We start from the raw sequence: 14,095 nt of genomic DNA, 5'->3' as shown, positions 1-14,095 counted from the left end.
AAAATGAGTTGTCTGGGATGCCTAAACTTTAAATTTTAATAGATGGTGTTGGCCCCAAGGGGAGAACCTAACCAATTGGCATCATTCATCTTCGCACATGGGCCTTGAAAACAAATTCTCGAATAAGCGTACACTTTATGATCATTGCACTTGATTCTAAAATCGGCCGAATTCAGAAGAAAATGCAATTATATCAAATTTGAATTTAAAATTCAAATTCGAATGATTTCAGGTCCACCTGGAAATATTTTGAGTTGGGAGTTTATCGATTTGGCACACAGCGAGAATAATTCCGGAGCCACGAGCTTTATGGAAAAACAAAGGGATGATGAGGTTTGTGTAGAATTTGGTAAGCACAAGTTAGTGGAATTGAGGGGTATCCGTGCATATGTTGGCTAGGCGTGTAAAAAGTGGGAGGACACCACACTGGCCAGTGCTGCACCTTGTTCACGTTCATGGTCAAGAAAGTATTATAAGCATCAAGGGGCTCCATTTTCATGTGATGTGATGATGCTTTACTTTAACAAAAAGCTATGTTTTGCAATTAAGTGCTCTTGGTTTGCCACTTTAATTGTAGCTTTTGATTGTTTAAGTGAAAAGGAATAATTTCGTCCAATTGCTCATCATGGGTGCCTAAACCTCGAAAGATATTGTATAGTACTAGTAATATTCTGTGGGTTGCTTTTCATAAAGTTTGATTATATTATAGTTTTTGAAGCTCCAAGTTCTAACATGCGCTGAACAATGGGGGCTGTTTGGCAACCCAAATTTTTGATATAATAAGTCCTTATTCATTGAAAAAATGCATCTTTTAAAAAAAATTGGGTATAAATATTAAAGATATAGAAAAAAGATAGAACTTAATGCAGTTTTCTCCAAGAATAAATTATTATTTTCAAAAAAATAAAACTAGACAAACGGTTTTATTGTAATGCGAGGGATGACTGTGAAACTATTTTTAATTTATATGTTTAGATAATTTTTATATTTATAATTTATTAGGTAAAAAATTATTAATATCACAGTAAATATTAGAAATTATTTTAAGTGATTTTATATATTATAAATTTAAATTTTAAAAATAAAATAAGCAGATACAAAGATTATGGTTTTCAATTTCCTCAATTCCACTTATAGCTCAGAAATTGACCTCATTAATTCTCTACGACCAAACATCCTCGTTGTATAAAGTTCAGGGAATACTCGGTTTCCTTGCGCTTATATATGCAAAACCGAGTTTTTTTTTACGAGGATGAGTACTTTAAAATTTTTAAGTTTTAATAATTAATAAACATCAGAGCTCCTGTATAGACAGCAATGACTGGATGTAATGCACAATTTCTAACGGGTACCGATGAGTGATGTGGTTAAACAATTTCTGTGAAATCTTATAATTGGGGATATTATAAATTTTATAATTTTTTAAATTTGCATTTGATTTATGTGAAATTTTTGCTCTATCAAATTGGGGATTAATTGAATTCAAAGCTTCAGCTTATTTTTTTGGGCTTAGGATGTACAAGTGAAAGCTTTTCATTTTTTGGCAAGTTAATATTGGACTGATTTCGAGCATTGAATGCAGTCATTGGATTCGTCTGGGCTTTGAAAATGATTTGCTCAATAAAAATGCTCAAGGACTTGCAAGACCACTTGCAAGACTACAAGAGAAAGTCCTCTTCTTGCCTACTGCTATCATTCAACACCAAAAATTAATTTTTATATTAAACTAATAATATATTTAGTTTTATATTTCACTCCAAATTTATTTTAATTTTCAAGTACTCCACTTTTTAGCTACAAATATAAAATTTTATAATAACTTTACAACAAGAATCCGTTATTTTTGCTTTTTGGTGTGTTGACAATTATAACTCTATCTATTTTTTGTTCTATATTTTATTCAATATTCAGATCAAACTATAACATTTTTCTATTTTAACACAAGATATGGATATCATTGTAGTGGTGTTTTTTAGTTTTTGTTTTATAATAGTCATAGAACAAGATATAACTTGTTCAAACAATTCAACAGAAGTAAACCTTCTAAATTACTACCCTATACAGCAATAAAAAGTTTCGATACTATTATCCACTGATATTCTGATATGATAACCTTTTTAATGTTAATATATCCTCCAAGCAACATGTATCAATTAACAACCATTATACAACTAAATACGTTCATAACAATAAACAACCAATATTATGCTTTAAAGTTTGTAAAACCATAAAGATGTATTATATGCCAAAAGCAAATGGAGATAAATTTTTTTACTAGTTTCAGATTCTAAAGATGGTTGATGAATTATACAAAAGATGGGTTGAGCTGAATATACTAAAAACTGGCCAAGTTCTCAGATGACTGTAGAGAGCTGCAAGTCGAGTAGAATGCAGCTGCTGCAGCCTTGACCTCTAGTCCCTCTTGCGAGTCACTCCATTTTTGAGGTCTGCAGAATGAAAAGATAACGAAACAATCAGACAACTATCATGTCATCGACACCGGTGCCTGCTGGTTTTAGTGAGAGAATTAGGATTGACAAAATCTGAAGACAAAGCATTTGAGGATCAGAAATACAAATACTACTCAAATACAAATACACATTGAACGTGATGATTCGCAATTTAACCAACATTTGAATTTGTTAGCAATTAATAGTAAAAAACACAAGGATCTCGTCCACTCCTTTTGTTCACTTTTCTTATTCAGCAACAGAGACTATGAATCTACCAGACAAATTACTAGTTATATATATTCTCCTGCATAGCATGAGCAAGCAATAAAGATTTCTTCGTCAATTATGCTTACCAGACATATTTACTTAACATCTAATACCTTCCCCTCGCCTCTTGGCTACAAGAACTATACAACAAATTATTGTTTTAAGGAATAAAAATGTACCTGCAGTCAATTCCTGATGTGGCCAGTTGTTGCATTGCAGAGGTTTCAGTAGAATCGAAAAGACCACGGCCACAGTGCAACTTCATTGCATTTACTTGGCTCAACCAACTTTCCTGTAAAACAAAAATTAAAGAGGAAGACCTGTTTAGGAACTCTTGATCCCATGTAGATCCCAAGTAAACCAACACTAGTAGCTGCCACTAAGGATTTTGCAAGTCCCACAAGTATAGTTTTACAGCCAACACTCAAAAGCTTTAGGCATTTTTTTAAAAAAATGAAAACAACATATTAGTTATATGCTGGGCAATATATAACAAATAAATTACTATATGAACTCTGGCAAAAAAAAAAAAAAAATTACTATATGAACAATCAGAACATTAATTTTTTGCTGATCACCACTGATTACACCAAGTCTATAAATAGGGATATAAAAACTCAATTTGATGTGCTGTGGGCAGTAATAAAAGCAGATGGACTTAGTTTCTCAACTTGTGCTTCAGTTATCAATTTCACGAGGAATATCTACTTACCAATCTTCTCTCTTCTTCATTAAGTGATTTGTTCATCTGATTAAACAGGGCACTCCATCTGGTTTTGTGCAAGTCATCTGCAGGACCAGGAGCAGAAAAGTTTGTTCGATTATTAGCATTTTCCTTATAAGAAGAGAATTCTCCGGACACCAAGAAAGGGAGTTCTGTCTCGATGACAGCTTGAGCTCTTTTTTTACTACGCTGTAGTGCTGCACATACAGAAGAGCTGTATTACCAGGCTGAAATGTATATCCTTAGACAAAATCTTTGGAACTAAAGAATACCTGCAAGGCGCCCCTTAATGTCTTGATGAAGAAGTTCCAACCACTCGGAAGCTACAGTAGCAGCTGAAAATTGCAGAATGACATTAATCAGATTATGACATAATCTTAAAGATGATGCTAGATTTTTACAATACTATGTGCCTTTGACAGTTACTGCTAAATGCATACTAATCTACATTGTCTATTGCAGGTATATCCTATTATATCAAATCAAACATTTCTTTATCAACATTTATCATTTTGGCACAGAGAGTTATGAACATAAAATATAAAATACGGGAATTAAAATGAAGACCTTTAAGAGAAAGAGCAGAGACAATGGCTTGGTTGGATGAATCTTCACTAGACAAAGAGCTCGCATTTTCTAATGCCATAGATGCAGAGGATGAGTGTTTAAAAGCAGATTTATCCTCATATTTTGCAGACCTCAACAGTGCCTCTATCTTAGAACGAACCTGTCTACTGTTTCTAACATTGTTTATTATTCCAGGGTTTAATGCATTAAGCAATCCGCTTGGAGCAGCGCTTTCTAAACACCTGTCGACCTGATCTCTTCTGGCAATATCCAGCTTTTTCTTGATTGTCTCAGCTTTAATTTTCTTTGAACGTGGCTTCGGCACCGGCGCACCTCCTTGAAAAGTTGACATGAAACCATTTTGCTTCATTTGTTTCCAAACTGTCATGGGATCCTTCTCCACCGCGGGGCCATGTGTATTCCCACATTCTGAAGTATCTCTTGATTTTAACTGATCATTATATTTGTCAGTATTTAAGGGGTCACAATAGGCAGAACTTGAAACATCTTCTGCATTATGGTGCAACTTAATCTCTCTAGGACTTCTGATATTAATAGAATCGAAGCCCCGTTTTGTGGTGTCCCCAAAACTTGTCTGAGCAATGTCACTGACCGAACCACCGGATATCATAATATTGGCATTAGGATCAGGTGATATGATGGCAGGGGTAGCCAACACCTGGCATCTGTCCTTCCCTGTTTTACCAGATTTTTCCTCAGTAACCCGGGACGCCTCCTTTTCAGCAGAATGTGCGAGGTCGCTAGCTTGTTTGTTTTTCCCATATCTATCATTATACAAATTAACACCTGCTAGAATATATTCGTTACTTATATGATCATGTGCATTAATGGTTCAAAGTTCTGGTGTAAGGCAATCAGAAAACAAAGAATTCCTCCTTTATGTAAACTATCACATGAAAATGACTTTCAAGGGGAAGATGCTGTATAAATTTTATAAATATGGTTCTTTTGGACATATACTTACTGGTGGTTTCATTACAGTCCAAGAAGTAACTTTTGCATCAGACACCCAATAACAATACCCTAGGCATCTCCAAACTTTACCACCTCCTAGTTTCAGAGAAGGTTGATCCGCTATAGCTAACATTGGCATCAAAGAAAGAAAAAGTTCGCAGGCTTAAAATCACAGTGAGCTACTTATCATTCTTTTCTTAAAACCTGTAATGGTCAGTTAACAAACATATATGGGAGTTGGTACCTATCAAACTTTGCGTCAAATTTGATACTTAAAACTTTTAAGTTAAAAGCAGTATTGTGGGGCATTTGACAAAAAATTCCAAGAGTAAAACCATGTATCGACCTCCTATCCAAACCTCTTATTCAGGGAATTCACACATTTAACACTAAAAATTAGCTTCAGCATGAGTTAAATTTCCATACATTCGTCAAAGCAAAGTAATCACAGTACACATATTTATCGAGCTTCTCCAATATCAATACAGCCAAAACAGATTAACAAGGAACATAATTCACCTTCAGAGCGAAACACAGATTCAAGATCCCTATACTTGACTCTCTTAGGTTCAAGATCCAATCTTTCTCCAATTTCTGCACTACCCCTCTTCTTCCCTGACATTACCTGCCAAAAACCATCAAAAGAAAGAGTAAAAATTTAAAGAACGCGTATTTTTGCAATTCACAAATTACCCATTATCAATCCAAGCTCAAAAATTAAAACGCAAACCTAGATTTCCAATTGAAGGGTCTCTATGAATCCAAGAAAGCTGCAATCTTGTCAAGCTAAACCAAAGCTACAAATATACAAATTCAAGAAAAAGGGATAGAAGATATATAGAAGAAGACAATATGTATATTATATATGTTTGCATCTAAAGACATGAGATGGGGTTTTTGTAAAGGGAGGGAAATCTTGTGTTGAAGCACCAAGAAAAGAAATGAAATGGTGGGTTTTTTAAGTTTTGGCGAATTATTTTTGAAACATGGCGCGCAGGCTTTAGATTTGAGAAGCTAAATTAAGTATAACACAAAACGATTGTTGTTTTTGTTTTGTTAGAAGAGGCCGGGTGCTTCAAACCTATTTCAAATTTTATGTGCCCAATATCTAAGTTTAAACACAATTGAAATATGACAAGAGAGATACTTTGTAGATTTGTATATGAAACAGTATTAAGTGTGATTTTCTAATATTTATTCAAATAAAATATAAATTATAAATTGTACTATATAAATTTTTATTTATATTTAATATGATTATATTTTCCTAACTAAAATATATTTTTCCTGAAAAGTTAGCTATTTAAAATAGGTATGAATATGTATCTTTATATGTGTTTGATTTAAGTAAGTTTCCCATAGACTCATGAAAATAAATTGCTAATGGATCAATTAGGATATATATTTTAATATAACAGATTCAAAATATTTGTTTAAGTAAAATTATATCATATTGAGTTTAAAATAACAGAAAATAAACCCATTATATTGAGAGAATGATTTTTTGAATTAAAATTAATTTTATCTATTATTATTCTTATTATGTTTGATTGTTAGATTGTTTTATTTTGTATTTTTTAAATATAATTGCTAATTTGTCTATCTATAATTTAAGTTGTCTATGTGATATATTTTTGTGCACTTTTTGATTTTTTGGCCGTCTTAGAATATTCTTCAATTTTGTAAATTTTGGGGAGCCTATATTCTTAATTTTATATTCATGTTTTGAGTTATCTTAATATTAATATTGATATAAAATTATATAATTTATTTTAATATTGATATTATATATTACTAAATTTTACGCTGAACTTTATTAATTTTTATCTTAATTATTTTATTCCACTAAAATAGTTGAAATATGAAAATTTTATATTAATTGAGCATCCACATTAATTCATTTAGTCTAAGTTATATTGAAAATGTAAAGTAACTGTTGTTTATAAGATATTAAATCTTAATACTTCACTCTAAAAATATTGCTTGAAATAACAAACTCATTAAGTAAACAATCAAAATAATTTAAGTTGATTACAATATTCATATACATGATGTTATGACGTCAATATAGTTATTTCTAATAAAATTATGGCAACAGCTCTCGAAAAAATCCTAAAAATTTGAGTCTTGCAACCCTAAATATTCATTTTTTATACTTTTGTGGCACCATCTATATATATCTGCTCGCTGCATAAACACACACAACATGGTGGTGTTTGGCTGACCACAATAAGCTGACTTCTGGGTTTATAAGTTATAAGCACTTATTTGTAGCGTTTGTGTAAAAAGTCAAGAAGCGCTTAAAAGAAGTTAGGATTACTAGCTTTTGTTTCAGGACTTCTGCTTATTTCCCAAACAGTTTAATCACATATAAGTCTTAACTTGCTTCTGACTTCTGCTTCACTTTTTTATTTTAAGCAAAAAGCACTTATTTTAAGCTCACCCAAACGGCCCCCATATATTACCAAGTCCTCCTGGCAACATTTCAGTAAAGGTCACAACTAACAATAGAGGTCAGTAGCATTGCTATATTATTCTTTAACGATTAGAGCTTGGTTCCATGCTTGTAGATCATCATATTTCCCTGTCAAGAATAGGTTTATTTCCCCCACCTTCCAAAAAAATTCCAAACCCTATCCAAAACTCAAGGACAACGAGCTGCCGGAAGCTCGTAAGGAAGTGGCTAGTGCATTGTCCAGATCTTAAAAGAGCTCGTGTAAAGATAATGGGTGATCAGCTAGATACTAAACCTTCCAATTGGAGAAACGGGAGACCCAATAAGAATATGAAAGAAAAAGGCTTCACAGAGAGATTGAAGAGAATGCTTCTTCCTTGTAATTAACTAGCTGCAGCTAGCTGATGAGCGGCTGATGAAAGTGTATGATCAAACCTAAAATACTCCCTCCATCTCAAAATAATATATAGTCTTGTTTTGATTTCACTTAGTTAAATATTACACATATTATGTAATTAAGAAAATTATACAATAGAAAGTATATTTGAGCTACCTTAAAATGTACTTTCAGTTTTTAAAAATTATAAAAAGAAGATAAATTTCATCTACAGAAATTTGACTATTGAAAAGTCAAACAAAACTATTATTTTGAGATGAAATGAGTATATATAAAGATGAGATATGTCAACCGCAAACACAGCATTTTGAGATGAAATGAGTATATATAAAGATGAGATATGTCAACTGCAAACACAGTTGGATGAGAGACGTAGAGCCAGAAATTGAGCAACTCTTAAGTTATGAAGCACATATATCATATATGGGGGGAGATGATAGGGATCGATTAACTTGGAAGTTCTTCCAAAGGTGGATGAAATACAAAAATCCGTACAAGAAAAGGAAGGGGACTATGAAGATCTACCAGCACTGAACCAAATTCCAATTGTTAGAAAATGCACAAAATTAGCAATGACGAGCTGCAGGAAGCTGGTAAGGAACTGGCTAGTGCATTATCAAGGGATGAATCTACGTACATCTGTTATATATATCAGATAATTTCGAAACTTACTTACAATGTATATATATCAAAAAGAATGAATCAAACTCAGTAACTAATTTACCAAGTAATTATAAGTACAATTTAGTCGTACATCAGACTAAAAAGACTTCGTTTTCAGCAGTGTACCCTAAAATTTACATACTTTTATTGTGAAAAATAATTACCCATATACTAATTAAGAATGCTGTCAAAGGAAAAAGAATTGAGTATCAGGATGACTAGTCTTGTTTGTCTTCCCCACTGTCCCATTTATGATCTTCTATATCCGCAGAAAAAATATGATCCATGTTCGAGTTGCTACTAGTCCCCGAATTAAACATAACATCCACGAATTCCGCCAATGGTTCATAGTACTGATCACCAGCATCTCTCATCGTCGAAGGCCCGGCCACTCCACTGCTACTCTCCACCATGCCACTAATATTACTAAACATATGCATGTTAACAAACGGATTATTAGTATTTGTCGCGTCGAGACCAGCAGGCTGTGTCCTCATGGACAGCCAATTCTGGCTTCCCGGAAGTACTGAGGTAGTGGTTGATGAATGCAGCAACTGGCTGCTGCTCATTGTTCCAGCTGCTTGCTGGAACATGACTCTAGAAGCTTCTGTGTTTTCCGGCAATGCTGACATGGAGGGGGCTGTGGATGATACGGTACACGTGTGATCTCCCCGGTAAATTACTTCGAAGGTGAATGGATCATCGGCAAGCCGCTGGACTTGCTTCTTTGCAGGACAGTTGTATAACTTCTGGTGTGTGCATCTATAGTATGCCCTGCAGCATACATTAAATTTTTTATGATGAAGACCGTAATTCTTCAATCATAATGTGAACACAGTACTATAGGGGCCGTTTGGACAAGTTTAAAAGAAGTGATGTTTTGTATAAAGCAAAGAAGTGAAATAGAAGTGAGAAGTAAAAAAGTTAATAAAGTGTTTGGAAAAGAAGCAGAGAGAGAAGTTAGCATTCTCAACTTCTTAAAAGTGTTTTTACTTCTTTACACAAACGGGTCAATAAAAGGAGAAGTCAGAAGCAGAAGCTGCTTCCGGCAAACAAACAAGCACTATATGTTGCTGTCAAAATATTTTTTGTTATGTGCATAAATTTAGAAATAAAAGTCAGTCGTCTGCATGTCAAGATCTTCAAAGGCATGAAGTGTATAGTAGGAGAGCGACAGAAATGCGTTTACATTAAGCTAGTAGTAGAAAACGGAGCTGGCTAGCTTAGTCAAATGCAGATGGACTTTTCTAAACCCACATTATTTGATCGAAGACCAGGGATCTTTCTTTGATCTCGACGCATACTAAGATTGTTTGACGTTTTCTATATATTTAGATATTTTTTCTAGAAATATTTCCCTAAATATGCAGGATTTAATCATTATTTTATTCTAAAAACGCATGCTATTGGTATGAATTATGAACGTATGATTATATTGGGTCCTGTTCCTTAGCAACGGTCTGTACGGGGGCCGTTACATTTATATTTTAAAAACTCAGATCCAATCTAAGATTTTAATGTATCCGCTATAAATATCCATGGATAGGGAAAACTCCCTTCCGCGGAAAATAACCGCGGATAGTGAGTTTTCCCTTCTGCGGAAAATATCCGCGGATTCATTAAAAACTCAAGATTGGATCCGAGCCCTTGAAATATAAATCTAACGGCCCCCGTACAGTGTATTAGATAACACTTATCTAAGACGCGGTTACTAAGAAACAGGACCCGATTATATTACCCTAAATATAAATTTAGTAAAAGTAATTTATAGAACTGTTAAATGAGCGAAAATCAAATTCATATATAATTTAATTACGAACCGCGGGAATCTAGAACCGAGAATCTCCTTTTGACCATATTTTCTCCACGTAAAGCCGTCTTCCGGTGGAATCTCCGTGTTTCCTATTTGAGGAGCTGGTACTCTTATGATCCTTCTTTCTGCATCCTCTTCCCTAAAATTCACACATTACATAAATATATATCTATTTTGTTACATGCTTATAACAAAATTAATATATAATATTTCTTTAATCAGTTTAACAATTAAATTAATATTAAATTATTTTCTGAGGTTTTAATGTTCCTCACCTTCTTCTCGTTCTCTGAAATGTTGCACCTCTAGCAGCTCCCTCCACAGGCTGCAGCTGGTCCCCACGGCCGCCAGCCGCCCACCGCTCGGCCTCGGAGGGCGCCACGACAGCGCCCTCCGAGCCGCCTTCTTGCTGCTGCACAATCTGAGGAGTGTACCTCAGCCACTGCTGCATTGCTCCAACATCTTCACCTTGACTCCCGCCGCCAAACTGAGCATTAATTCGGTCCCTCGTGTCAGTAAAGATTCTGATGATCTCTTCGCAGTTATTCCACAGCATCTCCGGCTGGTTAGCTATATTCGGTAGGTTAACTTCAAGGTCTCTCGCTAACCTACATCCATTATAGATCAAAGAAACTATCTCCTCCATAAAAAAAAAATGAAAACCGGAAAAATAATAAATTAAATAAATATGAATACAAATCTTGGGTTTAGCAAATTATGTTTGAATGCTGTGAATATATATACAGGTACACAAAATCCTGTGATGGAGACAGTGAGGTGTTTTTCTATGCGGGTGCCTAAGTAATTTATTAGAAAGAATGTGTGCGAAACATAAGCTAGTTTCAAAGTAATTGTATGTTTTTTATACGGTCCAACTTAGAAGAAGCTTAGGAAATCTCTGACCGGGTCACAACGTCTGTTTATTACAGTAATATTATTATTATTTTATTGGTTAAATAGGAGTTCTGGCGTATAATATGCAATCCTCTCATTTACGTTGGGTCTACGAGAAGACTCGGCATTCCAGTTTTATATTGGACTCAGCCGTTCAAGAATTTTATTTCTGTTTGAAAATTATAAGGACTTTCAGGAATTATTTGCTCGTTACTTTTCCGGCTTAATGCCCTGCTCCCTAATTTTAGGCAACGACAAAAGCAGATGACAGAGATCTTTATTACAACCATGTCCATTATTATTAACCCACACAGTAATAATTTTTTACATGTATTTTTTCATGTTCTAAAAATCGGTGATTAATTACGATTAATCACCAATTAATCACTCTCGTAACTCGTCGAACTGATTAAATATCTGATTATTTAATTAATTATCCGATCAATCTCATTAATTCCCGGTTAGACCTTATTCCGTGATTTCACCGATTAAGTCCGATTCCCGCTTTTTACATCACTGATATTTTCAAGTATTCTGATTGTATAGTTAATTTTTTATTTAAATTAATATTTTTATGAGTTCAAATTTTCTTTAAAAAATTAAAATAATAAATATCAATAAAGATCGGAAAGTTGATACAAAATAGTAAAATACAGTAATATTTATATAGTTTAAATTTGGGGCAAATTTTTAATTTTGATCTTGTAAGTGGTCGACTGTTTATAGTTTTGAACTGACTTGTTAATAGTAGTAAAAGCGAATATTCAAACAAGACTTTCCTGATTACGTACATGGTCAGGTCAGGGTTTGTTTTTTTTTGACAGAAGGTCAGGTCAGGGTTTATTTCAAAGGGAATTGAATTTTGAGATACATATTTCGCTGCATGCATATACATTAATTTCGAGAAGGGGCTAGAGGGACGACAGAGAATATATGGAAATCCATGCCCGTCATTTGTAGATGCTTTTCCTTGCACTTCACTCGCCAAACACTTGTGGTCTTCGTTAATACCGGTGTACACTGTTCGTTTTGGGTCGCCAAGTAATTGTTGCTGGGGAAAGAGTTTACTTTAGCTTAATGGACAAAAATAATAGGTAGTATAAATAGAAATAAAACATTTGTTTCTATAAAATATAAGTTAATATTTGTCCTGAAAAATAAGTGATTTATTTGAGAAAAATAAAATAAGCAGACAGGTCATACTCCTTTAAGAAAAGAAAACAGATCATATTATAACAGATGAAGTGAATAATTAAATAAAAATGAGGGTGCGATTAGAAATGACTTGAAATCGCTGCGAGTTTTTCACTCTCAAGTGCAAGGCTTCAAAGATCTTCACTTTATGACCACCTCGGATATTCACTAAGAATATTTCAAAATATATATATTCTTGTTTCAAGTATCCGTCCAAATACGCATTGATTAACTTCTTGTTGACATCAAAACCAACTCACACTCTTTCTCAAAGTATGGATAGTTAGATCGGAGATGTTCAAAAAATCTGAAATCTGATCCGATCCGATCTGGAAAAAAATCTGAAAAATTCGATCTGAAAAAAACTCGGTCTGGCCTGATCCGGTCCGAGGGCCTAAAACAGGCTTAGTATTTTCCAAAAAACCCCGGATAAAATCCGGATTTTTGGAAAATCCGGGCTTTTTATAACTAAACCAGGCCAAGTATTTTTAGAAAAACCCGCCCCGACTCGGTCCGATTTTTAAAAAAGCACGGCCCGATCTGGTTTAAAAAAATCCGAATTTTTTTGCCCGATCTGGATCTGGCCCGAACATCTTTTGTGCATCTCTAAGTTAGATACACATAAATTTAGCTTACACTTAAAATTAAGGTACCAAATATTATATTTAATGATAGTTTTGGTTTCAAAATTCATCACATACATGCACCAAAAGAACATCATTATATCCATCTCACAGCTGATATGGTGAAGCATAATTTGAACTTGTAAATTTGTACCAGCTGGATATTCATATCAAATAATATATTATCAATAACAAGAAAATTCAAATTTTTGATAGTCATTTGAATTTTTAACAACGGTGGGTTAGAGGGAGTGTACCTGGAAGTTTTGAAATGAAGGAAAATCTGTGTGTCCATTTCAACGCATGCTATACGAAACATGGGATACTCTCAAGGCTGAGAGAGCGTCATTAATGCTCTAAAGCATTAGAAATATTTTTGATGTATTTATTTATTTATGAATTCATTTAGAGAAATAGTATGATAACCCATTATATTCAGAAGAAACACAACTGAAGTGGTCATTGAATTTTGAAGAACAGATGGATCTGGGAAGACTGAACTCTCAAGACTCGATAGTTGAACTATTTGTGATTTCACCAACCACTTTTTATTATTTTAATTTTAACAAATAAATATGACCCTTACGTGGATAATGTTAAAATAATGGGAGAAAATAACCCAAATACCGATTAATAACATGGGATAATTTAATAGTTCGGAAAGCATTCTAATTTTGGTCAATACTCAAAGACCGTAAGGGGAATTTGAAAGAACTATCACATATTCATATATGCCAATTTATTTAGCCTTGCTTTGTATTTAAAGCTTATTAATTATAAATTAATATCCATAACATTCAAAAATTTATTATTATATAATACTCACTATTTCTATTGATATAAAATATTAAATAATAATATATGATTAAAACTAATTAATATTAATCTATCAAAACTATACTATTTCATATATTTGGTTTTATTGTATATTATAATTTTTATGTTAAATAAAATATTAAATAATTTTAAAAATATATATTTTGTAATAATTTCGGGATAAGTTTGAATGAAACACATCACCATTATATTATTTATAAATATGAATGAAAATAAATAGTAAAAAAGTCAAA

General features: G+C 33.2%; 2 protein-coding genes across 3 annotated transcripts; both read right to left on the bottom strand.

Moving 5' to 3' along the window:
• Nucleotides 1–2,151: 2,151 nt before the first annotated feature.
• Nucleotides 2,152–6,002, bottom strand: LOC108226702 (uncharacterized). Of its 2 annotated transcripts, none has more exons than XM_064079017.1 (7): nt 5,717–6,002; nt 5,506–5,611; nt 4,012–4,821; nt 3,717–3,779; nt 3,433–3,641; nt 2,900–3,012; nt 2,152–2,447 (listed from the first exon to the last, which is right to left on the bottom strand). In XM_064079017.1, the coding sequence occupies exons 2-7, from the start codon at nt 5,606–5,608 to the stop codon at nt 2,336–2,338; spliced, it is 1,410 nt and encodes a 469-aa protein (XP_063935087.1). In that variant the 5' UTR covers nt 5,609–5,611; nt 5,717–6,002; the 3' UTR covers nt 2,152–2,335. The 2 variants fall into 2 exon arrangements, with proteins under 2 accessions (XP_063935087.1, XP_017257188.1); XM_017401699.2 differs by having other exon boundaries at nt 4,012–4,818; nt 5,717–6,000.
• A 2,532-nt stretch (nt 6,003–8,534) lies between these two features.
• LOC108226770 (WRKY transcription factor 55) lies at nt 8,535–11,138 on the bottom strand. Its single transcript, XM_017401762.2, has 3 exons — nt 10,590–11,138; nt 10,322–10,453; nt 8,535–9,275 (listed from the first exon to the last, which is right to left on the bottom strand). Exons 1-3 carry the CDS (start codon nt 10,958–10,960, stop codon nt 8,720–8,722), a joined length of 1,059 nt encoding a protein of 352 aa, XP_017257251.1. The 5' UTR covers nt 10,961–11,138; the 3' UTR covers nt 8,535–8,719.
• Nucleotides 11,139–14,095: the final 2,957 nt, after the last annotated feature.

This window comes from Daucus carota, chromosome 6, assembly GCF_001625215.2.
Source record: "Daucus carota subsp. sativus chromosome 6, DH1 v3.0, whole genome shotgun sequence".
NCBI classification, from domain to species: domain Eukaryota; kingdom Viridiplantae; phylum Streptophyta; class Magnoliopsida; order Apiales; family Apiaceae; genus Daucus; species Daucus carota.
Note: the sequence above shows the minus strand (reverse complement) of the source record. Positions and strands in the feature narration are given on the sequence as shown.